A 13,606-nucleotide genomic window follows, 5' to 3' on the forward strand; every position below is an offset into this window, starting at 1 on the left:
TGGGGAATATATTATGCAATAATTACACAAATCAGTCACATTAACATCAGAAGTGATCTACTGGAGGGCCCAATTACTTGACTTCGCTGAGTGATTGCTCCGATCCGAGAGTCATTACGAGCAGCTCCCTTTCAGATTGTGCCTTCAATCTGCTTTTCAAAGTATAGAACAACCCCAGGGGTCTGGCTTTATGTCAATACATTGACCCACACGAGCCTCGGGAAATCCCAGAGAGAGCAGCCGGTCAGGTGTTTAGCAAGACATCAATAAAGTCTCCATGACCACGGCTTGTTCTGAAAAGCTGGGTGGATAGCATGCAGGTGTGTCAGTGTGACGCAGTTACACGTTCGATGTGATTTACAGTCCACACTGTGTGTGTGTGATCAATGAACTGGCAAACTGCAGCGCACAGAGAGAAACCTTGACTGTTAATTTCTGTTGATTTCAATATAATATAAAGTGTCCAAAATAGAAAAGTTGTTATTGCTTCAGACTGAAGCTGAAATGATTCTCGTGGTGGTTATTTTCAAGAAGGCAAAACGAAGCACATGGCCTTAAATAGAAACGTAAGACATATTTCATTATAGTTGTGAAATACCTGGAGGACACCTTTTTATTTAATTGTGCCATTTTGTGTCTTAAAAAATGCCACTTAATTTAATCATTTAAACTGTTTAGACTTGAAGGAATAGTGAAAGCTTGTGTTTGATTACCGTCTACCAAAATCATTGTTTGTAAGCTTTTGTGCTGCCAGAACTACGGATATCGATCTCTAGGAAATGTAACGTAATCCCCTTTAAATTTGGTAGCATAATTAAAAACTACTGAATTGAGTTTTTCTAATGTTACCTGCATGTGCTCATTACTAACGTTGAATAATAACTATTCACGGTTAGGTATTGCACTAAGCAAATAACATCATAATTGCAGAATTTATTTTTACCTTGATTAGAGATGTTGAGAGAAATAATTTTTTCTTTACCGATTCTGACATCTGAACTTGGGTATTGGCCGATGCCGAGTGCAGATCTGATACCTATGCATTGAAAACATGCCACCGTTTTACCGTTTTTTCTGTGTAAAATATTGCTGACATTTTCCCAGCTATGGCTAATGGTACACGCTCTACACTACAGATCGGGTAGTGTCGGACACGTGTTGCTGATAAATTAAATGATAACAGGATATTTGATCAGTGCATATACTTGCGTACTCGCCAATATCCGATCCTGCATTTTTGTCCGTATCACAGTGTCACAGCTCTCTTTTGCAGGAACGCCAGATCAAATTCACACCTGGAAGCTGCACAGTAAGACCAGTACAACCACAGTCTTATCTGCTGGCCACCGAGCCCCTCGGTTGGGAGTAAAGGGTGTTTCTCAAGGGCACCTCTGTGGTTGTAATGGGGAGAAATGTATCCAGTCACACGTCCGCTTCTGTTATCCTGAGGACAACATCGAACTTGGTTTCTGGCACTAGATTTGGGTTCGTGGGTATTGAAGTTATTATAGTTATGTATCTTTTCTAAATAATGTGCCTCTTGCTCCAGACTCACCCTCAAGCACCAGTGGTGTAGCTTAGTTGACATACAATCTACAGTCCTTTTACCAGTATATGCATTTTTTTTAGCGGTCTGCATCATTATCTATTGGATCTACATTTCAAAAGTTGTCCATTATTCATCTTTTATCCCATCAAAGGTAATGTCAGCAGTTTGCATCACAGCTAGTTTGGGAACAGCAGGTGCTTTGTCTTTGCAATGATTATCTTCCTCATCAAAGATAGATTTTTACCTCTTACTGCGACCATCACTGGATTTAGGGCTGTAGTTTTTATCTGTGGCTGGTGTTTTTAACTCGATTAAATAGGCTCTCCCACCTGTGCCCAGCCTTCCTGAGGGACAAAAAAAGATGCTCAACAGGATTCAGAATGTGTATGAAGTCAGTTCCCAACACATATCAATAAGTCGGTCATACCCCATTAAGCCTAAAGTGGAATAAAGCTGATGCAAGTGCTTTGATTTTTTTTTTTTACTGTGGCTTTTTATATTCTCGCAGGGCTCAGATAGCTCCATTGTCTTTCATGCTTTCAAAGTATATCCAGTTTATAAAGAACCATTCACACCCAACCAGATATTTCAGCCTACGAAATGGTTCTTAACAGCTTTTTGAAGCTGATCAGCAATTTATAGAGCTAATGGTTTATATTTGATCAACAATTATAAATGTTTTCTAACTGTTAGGCAAGTCATACTGAATGTGATCTACGTACAGATTTCCAATCAGGGTTGGATATCCAGATATTGATTCTCTTAAAACGTATAACTTTGAGCTTAACGTTCAGTATATGTTTCGTGGAACTTCAAATGAAAACACAGTGAAGTTCAATACCAAGTGAAGGACTTATATTGGTTTCAAAGAATGACTCCCTTTTCCCCCCAAAGACAGTTCTGCTTTCCACTCTGAAAAGGCTTTAAAAGAATAAAGTCTTTATTTCATTCGGCTCTCAGTCATTGTGTGCGTGTTAGAAGAGTCGGAGAGATGTCTCCCAGTGGTAATGATTTTTCTGCAACAGAGGAAGGATTTACTGGGTCATCTGTCCAATGGAAGCAGTCAACAAAAAGCAGCAGGCTGATCTCTTCATGTTGTGGCATTAAAGTCCAACCTCTGTCTCTGATTCCTCTTTTCTGTCCTCTGTGTTCTTTTCATTTGTATTTCCCATCATTCTTAGCCCCCAAGTATCTGCACGTATGTTTTGTTCTTAAGGATGTACACCCTCCACTGTTAATACCCCACTCAGTATCTGTCTTCTTTTTCTCTCTACATTGACTTTACAATGCCCTGATGAATAATGGAGCAATATGATGACCTCTTGCTCTTCATGACATTCATTCCAGACTTCATATTGTTCGGAGCAAAGACCTTTGGTGGCGAAGAAAAAGACAGTATGTTGTCGCTATTTTTTGTATTGTTTTTCATGTTCAGTCAATGGAAAGACAAAACAAACAAAAAAACTTGAATGACTAAATTAATAATATATATTTTTTTCTAATCATTGAACAAGGCAAAGTAATTTATTTAAATCCTGTGTAATTGGAGCAGCCTGTCTCCTGTTCAAATCATTGCGATTCTCCCATAAACACCTCACTGGTTTTGTCATGACATTTATTTTAACTAAGCTGTTTTCATAAGCTGTCTTACATTGTGTTGTAACCCACACAGGTGCCGTCCTCTACTGGGTAATACTGTCCTCCAATCACGAGCCTGCGTTCGCCCACTGAAAATTTGCTTTAGTGTAGCCATTTGCCTACCCGAATACGTGCAGACCACACATTAAATAAGGCAGCACTCACCGCTGTCCGCCATTCTAAAACCCAGCGATTTTCCAACTGACTGCTTCTCTCTGCAGATGGAGTCGCCACTTCAAGAATCTCAGCATTGCCCGTAATGTTCCGGCCCCATCGCCTGCTTCGAGTGCAATGGCCCAGGCCCGGGCGGTGTTCAGTAGCCACCAGCCTGCCCGACCTGCCGAGCGTAGCCTGAGATTCGCTGTCAGCAGCTGTGGGATCTCGGTGCGACAATTCGGTGCAATGCTTCGATGCAATGCCAATCGAGGTCACCACCCGAGTCGGCAGCTCTCCGCCGCTGCCTCCAGTCATCCCTGCTGAGGTACAAGCTTTGTTTGTAGATGAGGGTGACGATAATATGGCATTGGTGCACCTTTGCTGGGATCCTTTTGCTGGGACTTCCCGCAAGTGATGACCATTGCGGCAGTCCATGAGTCCACCCAAGCCTGTCCCGCCATAGTTTTTTAAGGCCAATTGGTCCCTCTAGCAGACATCTGGCAGTGTGTCGAGGCAGCAGACACTGAAGACAGGAGCCTGTGTTGCAGTTCTGGTGGATATTCATACGGTTCTATCTCTTGGACATTTCGGAAACCTTTTAGGGTTTGTGCTAGCTTGACAAGACTGGACTGGTGAAAAGAGTGGGGTGTATTGTCTGTTGTGATGCCCAGGACCCCCCATCCTCTGGGCATGATACACCAACATGTCCCCGAGCTCCTTGATGTACTGGGGAATGTCGTGTGCAGGGTGTCCACTGTGGCAGCCGAGGTTATAAAGTAGTAGTTGGGCTGCTGCGATTAACCTCTAGCGGGTCAGGATCAGTGTGGTTGGGTCGATGTTGTGTCGGCAGGACGTGAATTAATCGAGCCTGTGTGAGTTAAAACAAAGGTTACAATATTGTAACCCTAGATCTATAAGCATTGGTGCCTTGCTGCTTTTACGCCGTTCGCTGAGGAGGATGTAGAATGGCAGACAGCTGTGTGAGCTGCCTTATATAATGTTGTGTCTCTAATTGCTTTGGAAGGCACATCTTAATTGGTTGGCTACCTGCATCCAAATGTCCAGTGGACGAATGCATTGGATGAGAGTATTCTCATAGAGGGGGCGCTGCCTGTGCTCATAGAACCTGGGTTACAGTATTGTAACCTCTGTTACATTATTCCAATGAATAGTAAGGGAGAGGGACAAATATTGTCATGTGTTTTGATTATTGAAATATTCGGACATAATCATGATTGATCATGAGTGAACCTATAGAGACTTGTTGTGTCACAGTCTAAATGGAACAGACCCATCCTTGATATCTGTCGGTAGAGTGAATAACATTCTTCCAAAATGTCCTAGAGTAGCCCTTCACATTCAGAGTTCCATTTCCGATGATATTCCATAGCTGCTGTCACTGACACCATCAGTCTACCTATCCAGCAGTGAATCTGTGGTTTGGAAACACACCCCTGTGCTACAAGTGAGGCCAGTTAAGCAACAGCGTTCATCAGAGGTGTGCCAAAGCTCCACCCCTCACCTGACTCACCTGAGACAAACAAGGAGACATCTTGTTATTTTTCCTCACTAAAGAGACACACAGACTGAAAGAGAGACGATCAGATTCACCTTCAGACCAAACTAACAACTTCCTCTGAGTGAGTTCAGCTACAGGAGAGAAAAGAGGAAAACTACAACACTGCTGCTTCAACCTGCTGACGCTCCACACACTGAATGTGAGTTTGACTAAAAACAGTGAAGTTAGTAGAGGAGGGAGGGGAGCCATGACTGATGTACTTTCTGTGTTTTCAGCTTCAGTCAGAGACAAAATGGCTTCCAGATCAGAGGAGGATCTCTGCTGTCCGGTCTGTCATGAAGTCTTTAGAGATCCTGTTGTTCTGTCGTGTAGCCACAGCTTCTGTAAAGACTGTCTGAAGAGCTGGTGGAGAGAGAAAACAACTCAGGAGTGTCCAGTTTGTAAGACAATATCTTCAAAGGAACATCCACCTGTTAGTCTGGTGTTAAAGAACCTGTGTGAGTCCTTCTTACTGGAGAGAGATCAGAGAGCTTCAGAGACTCTCTGCAGTCTGCACTCTGAGAAACTCAAACTCTTCTGTCTGGACCATCAGCAGCCAGTGTGTCTCGTCTGCAGAGATTCAGAGAAACACAGCGACCACAGATTCAGACCCATCGATGAAGCTGCTCGACAACACAAGAAGAACCTTCAGGAAGCTCTGGAGCCCTTAAAGGAGAAGTTAAAGGTTTATGAAGAAGTTAAAGTGAAGTCTGATCAAACAGCAGAACACATGAAGGTCCAGGCCCGACGCACAGAGAGGCAGATTAAGGAGCAGTTTAAGAAGCTTCACCAGTTTCTAGAGGAGGAAGAGGAGGCCAGGATGGCTGCACTGAGGGAGGAAGAGGAGCAGAAGAGTCAGATGATGAAGGAGAAGATGGAGGCTCTGAGCAGAGAGATAGCAGCTCTTTCAGACACAGTCAGAGCCACAGAGGACGAGCTGAGAGCTGAAGACGTCTCATTCCTGAACAACTACAAGGCTGCAGTGGAAAGAGTCCAGCAGCGCCCCCTGCTGGAGGATCCACAGCTGCTCTCAGGAGCTCTGATAGACGAGGCCAAACACCTGGGCAACCTGGCCTTCAACATCTGGATCAAGATGAAGGACATGGTCTTCTACACTCCTGTAATTCTGGACCCAAACACTGCTCATCCAGAACTCATCATGTCTGAAGATCTGACCAGTGTGCGTTTTGGAGAGAGACAGCAGCTTCCTGATAATCCAGAGAGGTTTGATGAACGCTGGTTTGCCCTGGGCTCTGAGGGATTTAACTCAGGGACTCACTGCTGGGATGTCGAGGTTGGAGACAATACTGAGTGGTCATTGGGTGTGTTAGAAGAGTCTTTCCAGAGGAAGGGACAAATACAGTCTGGATTGTGGAGAATAGTGTTTTTTAAAGATAAATACTCAGCATTGTCACCACCAGGTCGACTCACTGTTCTCAAAGTGCAGAATAAGCTCCAGAGGATCAGAGTGAATCTGGACTGGAACAGAGGAATGCTGTCGTTCTCTGATCTTGATACTAACACACACATACACACCTTCACACACACTTTCACTGAGAGGATGTTTCCTTACATTGGCACTAAAGACAAACTGAAGATATCACCACCGGAGGTCTATGTGGCAGTTAAAAGATGAAGGGGGATGATTATGTTTATTATGTTGTTTATTCATAAAAGGTAAAAGTCACTGAATCTAAATTCTATATGTGTCCCATCACCCCCAGATCCGAGCCTAACCTCACCGACTGCATAATTAAATGGTCTATCTTTGTATATTTTATGACAAAGATACAGTGACTTACGGTAGTTATGACGGGCCCAAGTGCATGCTAGTTACTAGTCATATGAAGCACACACACCGTTAGGCCCACGATGTGCTCATCTTGTCAGTCTTCACAGATTTTGCGCCGATAGCTACATCGTGTCGTCTCACGTGATCAGATAAACTTGACATTGGACAACTTCAACACACACATTACCCAGCAGTCATCATTGCATATCTGTATATGACAAAAATACCAAAGATAATAAGAAATTACTAATGTCATTTTCAATTTCTGTTTTTTTCAATAGGTTTAGTAGTTTATGTAGAATAAGCATATCATTTATTATAGATTGCTGCTGATTATTAAAACCATCACTGAGGGATTGTAGAAAACAATACCTTTATAAAGTACATGTGAGTTCTTCATGTCACAGAGGCATTTTGTTGAGGTGGCAATTTGAATCTTTTGTTGGAGCCTGTTCTCGCTCAATACATTGTTACACTAACACACTAACACACAAGTAAGTGTGCGGTACGATTTTGAGCTGCACAAGAGCTCCTGCTGTCTCATTGTGCCAAACATATACAGTACTTATGTTGATTAATTTATATATTTGTTGTCTTTTTTATTTCTGTTGCTACTTTGACAATTTGTTTTTTGTACAGCTTTCTATTGTCCAGCTTTTCAACTGTAAAATGACTTTACTTAGTCGCTGATCTGTATTTTTTGATTGTTTATTTTTATTGGTAATGTGTCATTTTACATTTTTGTTAATTATTGGATTGTTTCTACTTGTGTGCTAAGATCAGAAACCACATTGTGGAAGCTGATTGGCTCAAAGTAAAGAATCAAATCAGGAATGTTCTACTTGATGTAATGAAGAACAGAAGATTCTGTCTGTGAAAGTCTTTTCCTTCAGTCACCATCAGTGGAATTCAGCTGTTAGTTATTCAGTCAGAGGAGTTCTAAACATGGACATTTCAACTTTCAGGTGGATGTTTCAGTTTGGGTTCAGACTTCATGTAATGCTGGTGATTTAACATTTAAGATTATTAAATATTCATGCTGAACAAAAAAGAGTATTTTCTTGGTTTTTAGCAGAATTAATTAAGCAGAATTTTGGTAGTGATGATGTACTAGTACAATATATATATAGTGGATATATATATATATATACATGTATGTATGTATGTGTATATATATATATACATGTATGTATGTATGTGTGTATATATATATACATGTATGTATGTATGTATATATGTATATATATATATATATATATATTAGGGGTGTAACAGTTGTAATGGTACATTTCTACTTGATATATTTCTACTTAGTATATTGTGTAAATGCCTAAGCACTGCTCTGAACTCAGTACACCTTCACCCTTTGTGTTAACGCACATGCTCAAAGGTATCTTACTGATTGTTTAATTGAAGTTTGGATATTCTTATGTGTATCTTATATTGTTATGAAATAGAACTTTATAACTCGTTGTAGAACAAGCTATCATAAGCTTGCATCATGTAACTTGTGATCCATGCAGCTGACTCCCTGCACACATGTCCTCTTCTTCTTCCTGTTGGATAACAAGTACTTGTTGTATGTTCACATGTTCTACGCCTGAAGAATAAAACGTATGCATCTGTGTGTCTCTTGTTACACATAAAGCACTTCTTATACTTCTTTAACTGCCACGGCCTGCACCACCTGAAACAGGAAGCTCCAGTACACAGGCCTCCACGCTTGGTCCCTCTCTTTATAACTCTGTGTGTTTAAGCGGTAGCGCACACTTCTACAGACTCTTTGTGACTCTGTGTAACTTTGTCTCTTCTTGCAAGAATAAATACTTTTAAAAGACAAGTTCTGTTTGACGATATTCGATATTTTAGAAAGACTCAGCAGCGGGGTTAAATCATTTTTCCATCTCACGGTTCACAAAATACTCAGTTCGGTTCAATATGATACAGTGGTGCCACGGTTCGGTACGTTTCGGTACGTTTTCAATACTGCAAAAAAGCAGAAATGCCAAATCCTCTGGTGAGACTCTGAAGGGGTCTGAAGGTCTGAAGCTTTGTGTAGTCGGTGACGTCCGGCCGTCTGTTGACAGAGGAACAGCGGGAGCTTCGGACATTCGATTCTCCGTTTGGGCTTTTGTTTTCTTTAAGCAGGAGTTATGGTCTGAAGAAATGGGCTCATGAGGGAGTAGTGTCACAGGGCTCAATAGCATGAAGCATGTTAGTATAGCCTGGTTTATCACTCAGAGTAGGGCTCATATCCACGGCAATACATATAAGAATCCCCGTAGCGATTGCTTTAGCCCTGTTTGAATCGGTAGGGAGTAGCTAGCTAAACGCTGCGGGGAGAGTTCGTAGCGTGTGTGCTGTTTGGGAAACGGAACTTCTGTTCAAAGTGAGAATCGCCCCCCCCCCCCAATGTGCTTCTCAACCGCCTCCAAAACAGAACAGCTGGTTCAAGTCAAAATCAAAAGGATTTATTTTCCCACAAACGCAAAAACAGTTACAAACCGAATCACTCTATTAATAATCTAATGTTCCATGAAACACAGATTTACACTTGTGCTACAAGTCAGGACAGTTAAGCAGCATTCATCAGAGGTGTGCCAAAGCTCCACCCCTCACCTGACTCACCTCAGACAAACCCGGAAACATCTTGTGATTCTTCCTCACTAAAGAGACACACAGACTGAGAGAGAGACGATCAGCATCCAAATGTCCAGTGGACGAATGCATTGGATGAGAGTATTCTCATAGAGGGGGCGCTGCCTGTGCTCATAGAACCTGGGTTACAGTATTGTAACCTCTGTTACATTATTTCAATGAATAGTAAGGGAGAGGGACAAATATTGTCATGTGTTTTGATTATTGAAATATTCGGACATAATCATGATTGATCATGAGTGAACCTATAGAGACTTGTTGTGTCACAGTCTAAATGAAACAGACCCATCCTTGATATCTGTCGGTAGAGTGAATAACATTCTTCCAAAATGTCCTAGTGTAGCCCTTCACATTCAGAGTTCCATTTCCGATGATATTCCATAGCTGCTGTCACTGACACCATCAGTCTACCTATCCAGCAGTGAATCTGTGGTTTGGAAACACACCCCTGTGCTACAAGTGAGGCCAGTTAAGCAACAACAATCATCAGAGGTGTGCCAAAGCTCCACCCCTCACCTGAGACAAACAAGGAAACATCTTGTTATTCTTCCTCACTAAAGAGACACAGACTGAAAGAGAGAGACGATCAGATTCACCTTCAGACCAAACTAACAACTTCCTCTGAGTGAGTTCATCTACAGGAGAGAAAAGAGGAAAACTACAACACTGCTGCTTCAACCTGCTGACGCTCCACACACTGAATGTGAGTTTGACTAAAGTCAGGACTCAAAGATGAAGTAGATTTCAGAGGGTCTTTCTCATTTCCTCGTAAGGCTCTGTTCAAACCGCATTACTTAATGACGTTCATGTTTTTTGACTGACTATCAGCTTCATCTAATTCAACGGTTTTAATCCTGACATGATGTTTATAAAGCAAACAGCTGCGGATGTCAAATTATTATGTCAATAAGAACATTCTCTGAAATGTAGCACTAATTAACTGTATTTCATGTTGTTGTCGAGATAGACAGGACTGTGTTTGTGTCTATATAATATATACCAATCAGTCATATATAATATGCATCACTTTTTCCTACATTTGTAGTGCTTCACACATAAAATATATAAAGTCTAGCCTATGTGTGTGTTAAATAAAAAATGTGTGACATCTGGTCGTTCATGTCACATTATTAATTGTCACATTGTGAATTTAATTAATTGTAAATATATAAGTTGCCATGAACTGGAGCCATGACTGATGTACCTTCTGTCTGCTGTGTTTTCAGCTTCACTCAGAGACAAAATGGCTTCCAGATCAGAGGAGGATCTCTGCTGTCCGGTCTGTCATGAAGTCTTTAGAGATCCTGTTGTTCTGTCATGTAGCCACAGCTTCTGTAAAGACTGTCTGAAGAGCTGGTGGAGAGAGAAACCAACTCAGGAGTGTCCAGTTTGTAAGAGAAGATCTTCAACGTCAAATCCACCTGTTAGTCTGGTGTTAAAGAACCTGTGTGAGTCCTTCTTACAGGAGAGAGATCAGAGAGCTTCAGAGCCTCTCTGCAGTCTGCACTCTGAGAAACTCAAACTCTTCTGTCTGGACCATCAGCAGCCAGTGTGTCTCGTCTGCAGAGATTCAGAGAAACACAGCGACCACAGATTCAGACCCATCGATGAAGCTGCTCGACCACACAAGAAGAACCTTCAGGAAGCTCTGGAGCCCTTAAAGGAGAAGTTAAAGGTTTATGAAGAAGTTAAAGTGAAGTCTGATCAAACAGCAGAACACATGAAGGTCCAGGCCCGACGCACAGAGAGGAAGATTAAGGAGCAGTTTAAGAAGCTTCACCAGTTTCTAGAGGAGGAAGAGGAGGCCAGGATGGCTGCACTGAGGGAGGAAGAGGAGCAGAAGAGTCAGATGATGAAGGAGAAGATGGAGGCTCTGAGCAGAGAGATAGCAGCTCTTTCAGACACAGTCAGAGCCACAGAGGACGAGCTGAGAGCTGAAGACGTCTCATTCCTGAACAACTACAAGGCTGCAGTGGAAAGAGTCCAGCAGCGCCCCCTGCTGGAGGATCCACAGCTGCTCTCAGGAGCTCTGATAGACGAGGCCAAACACCTGGGCAACCTGGCCTTCAACATCTGGAACAAGATGAAGGACATGGTCTCCTACACTCCTGTGATTCTGGACCCAAACACTGCTCATCCAGACCTCATCCTGTCTGAAGATCTGACCAGTGTGAGACGAGGAGAGAGACAGAAGCTTCCTAATAATCCAGAGAGGATTGATAAACGCTGGTCTGTTCTGGGCTCTGAGGGATTTAACTCAGGGACTCACAGCTGGGATGTCGAGGTAGGAGACAGTACATTCTGGTATCTGGGTGTGTTAGCAGAGTCTGTCCAGAGGAAGGGACAAATACAATCTGGATTATGGGGAATATGGTTCTATAAAGGTAAATACTTAACACGGTCATCATCAGCTCCACTCACTGTTCTCAAAGTGCAGAAGAAGTTCCAGAGGATCAGAGTGAATCTGGACTGGAACAGAGGAAAGCTGTCGTTCTCTGATCCTGATACTAACACACACATACACACCTTCACACACACTTTCACTGAGAGGATGTTTCCATACATTGGTTCTGTTCATGAACTAAAGATATTACCGCTGAAGGTCTGTTTGACAGTTGAATAGAGCAGTTAGAGACAAAGAGGTTTACTATACCCAACCTATGAAATATTATAGTTTTTGTAAATATTTTATACATTTTTATAAAAAGACATGACAATATAACACCAGCATTGATTGATTATCATTTTGTTTACTGCTCAAAAAACATGTTTAAGTGTTCAGTATGTAGTTAAGCTGCACTAATGTGGTCTCACACTGTACCTCCAAAGAGTTTCATTTTTGTAATGTTTTGTCTTATCTTGATCTTTTCATTGGGACAGTTATTTCTCCTTGTCCCTGGTCTTTGTTTGGTTTGTTTACCCTTTTCCTTTTTATGGATACTGTGTAATTTAAAATGTGTTATTCTTTGATTCATATTTTGACCAGTTGAGCCATGAAGACCAGCAATCACTTTGTGGAAGCTGATGAGATTCAAATAAAGTAGAAATAATCAATAACTGATTGTGCATAATTGTTCACTACTGCTGTCTGTTGCTCTCTCGCTCTCTGGTCTCTAGGGTTTATGAGATTCCTTTCACTCGTCCCATCTGTTTTATGACCACGCTTTCCCTCTCTCTCTCTCTCTCTCTCTCTCTCTCTCACTTTTCTCATCTCGTCGCAGTCCAAAGATCAAATGTTTTATCAGACGTGAAACTGTCAGGGACCCTTTAGGTCTGCCGCTGACAGCTGTGAGTGGGGAAAGTAATCCAAGCAAACCATTGTTTTTTCCACATGAACCCTCTTTCTCTGTGTCTCCCTCATCCCGTCTCACTTCCTCCATTGTTCCGCCTTTTCTCTGTTTTGTCTGCCATCCAGTCTCCTCATTGCCCGTGAACTCTCCTGTTCTCAGACAGGCCTGCGTCCCTCAGGTACAAAGGCATGCAGTCTCTTCCATTAGTCCAATTCCAGGACCTGACATACATCATCACTTTACCTTCCTTCTTTGCAACCTTTATCTCTCCCTAAGATTACTGTCCGTCCCCTGGCCCCGCTCTGTGCCTATATCCCAGGATTGGAAAAATGTCCCTCAGATATTAGATCTGTTTTCATCTTTTTCCCTCTTGCTCTTCAGATTCATTCATTCTTTTCCAGGGTCAGATGTGACACATGGTGCCCTGAAACATTCTGTATGAAGTGTATTTATTAAACAGAGGCCGCAGGCTGCAGTCAGTGTGGGGTGTTAATGCCTTTTTTTTTTAGAGATTGATTCGCACGTAAATGTAATATTTCTCACTGTCGTTTTCGTCATAAGAACTTTCAGACAGGAAGCAAATATTAGGAAGCAAAAAAGCAACAAAATATTTGTCTGGACAAGATCGTTTTGTCTGAGCTATCTGCGAATAAAGGCTTCAACCAATCAAGTTGTGCGGACGGGGGTCGAGTTGGGCCTTTATTTATGAGGATTATAAAACAAACTATGCGGCTCCGTAGTGCGAACAGAGACGGTACACTTCATCACTCCTTTCAATCTAGTTTAAAGCAGCACAAACCAGATCCACTCCTTCCATTTTGACTTTTCACAATAAAAGCCAGAAACACGTAATATTTGCAGCCCAGTAATTCACATTTGTGTGTCGATTATTCACCGGTGTGTAAAGGTCTTTAACGGGGTGTGTTTCTCTCCTTATTGCAGATGCATTTCAGGGATGATCCCAC

At 42.1% G+C, this 13,606-nt stretch overlaps 2 protein-coding genes across 2 annotated transcripts; both read left to right on the forward strand.

The window, feature by feature from the left end:
- The first annotated feature begins 4,923 nt into the window (after positions 1-4,923).
- Positions 4,924-8,396, forward strand: LOC306716099 (nuclear factor 7, ovary-like). The gene is made up of 2 exons (XM_079186665.1): positions 4,924-5,061; positions 5,138-8,396. The coding sequence occupies exon 2, from the start codon at positions 5,155-5,157 to the stop codon at positions 6,535-6,537; it is 1,383 nt and encodes a 460-aa protein (XP_079042791.1). The 5' UTR covers positions 4,924-5,061; positions 5,138-5,154; the 3' UTR covers positions 6,538-8,396.
- A 1,520-nt stretch (positions 8,397-9,916) lies between these two features.
- On the forward strand, positions 9,917-12,518 carry LOC306716100 (nuclear factor 7, ovary-like). Its single transcript, XM_079186666.1, has 2 exons — positions 9,917-10,054; positions 10,578-12,518. The coding sequence occupies exon 2, from the start codon at positions 10,595-10,597 to the stop codon at positions 11,972-11,974; it is 1,380 nt and encodes a 459-aa protein (XP_079042792.1). The 5' UTR covers positions 9,917-10,054; positions 10,578-10,594; the 3' UTR covers positions 11,975-12,518.
- Positions 12,519-13,606: the final 1,088 nt, after the last annotated feature.

The sequence above is a fragment of the Pholis gunnellus genome, assembly GCF_910591455.1.
Source record: "Pholis gunnellus genome assembly, chromosome: 3".
In the NCBI taxonomy this organism is placed as follows: Eukaryota; Metazoa; Chordata; class Actinopteri; order Perciformes; family Pholidae; genus Pholis; species Pholis gunnellus.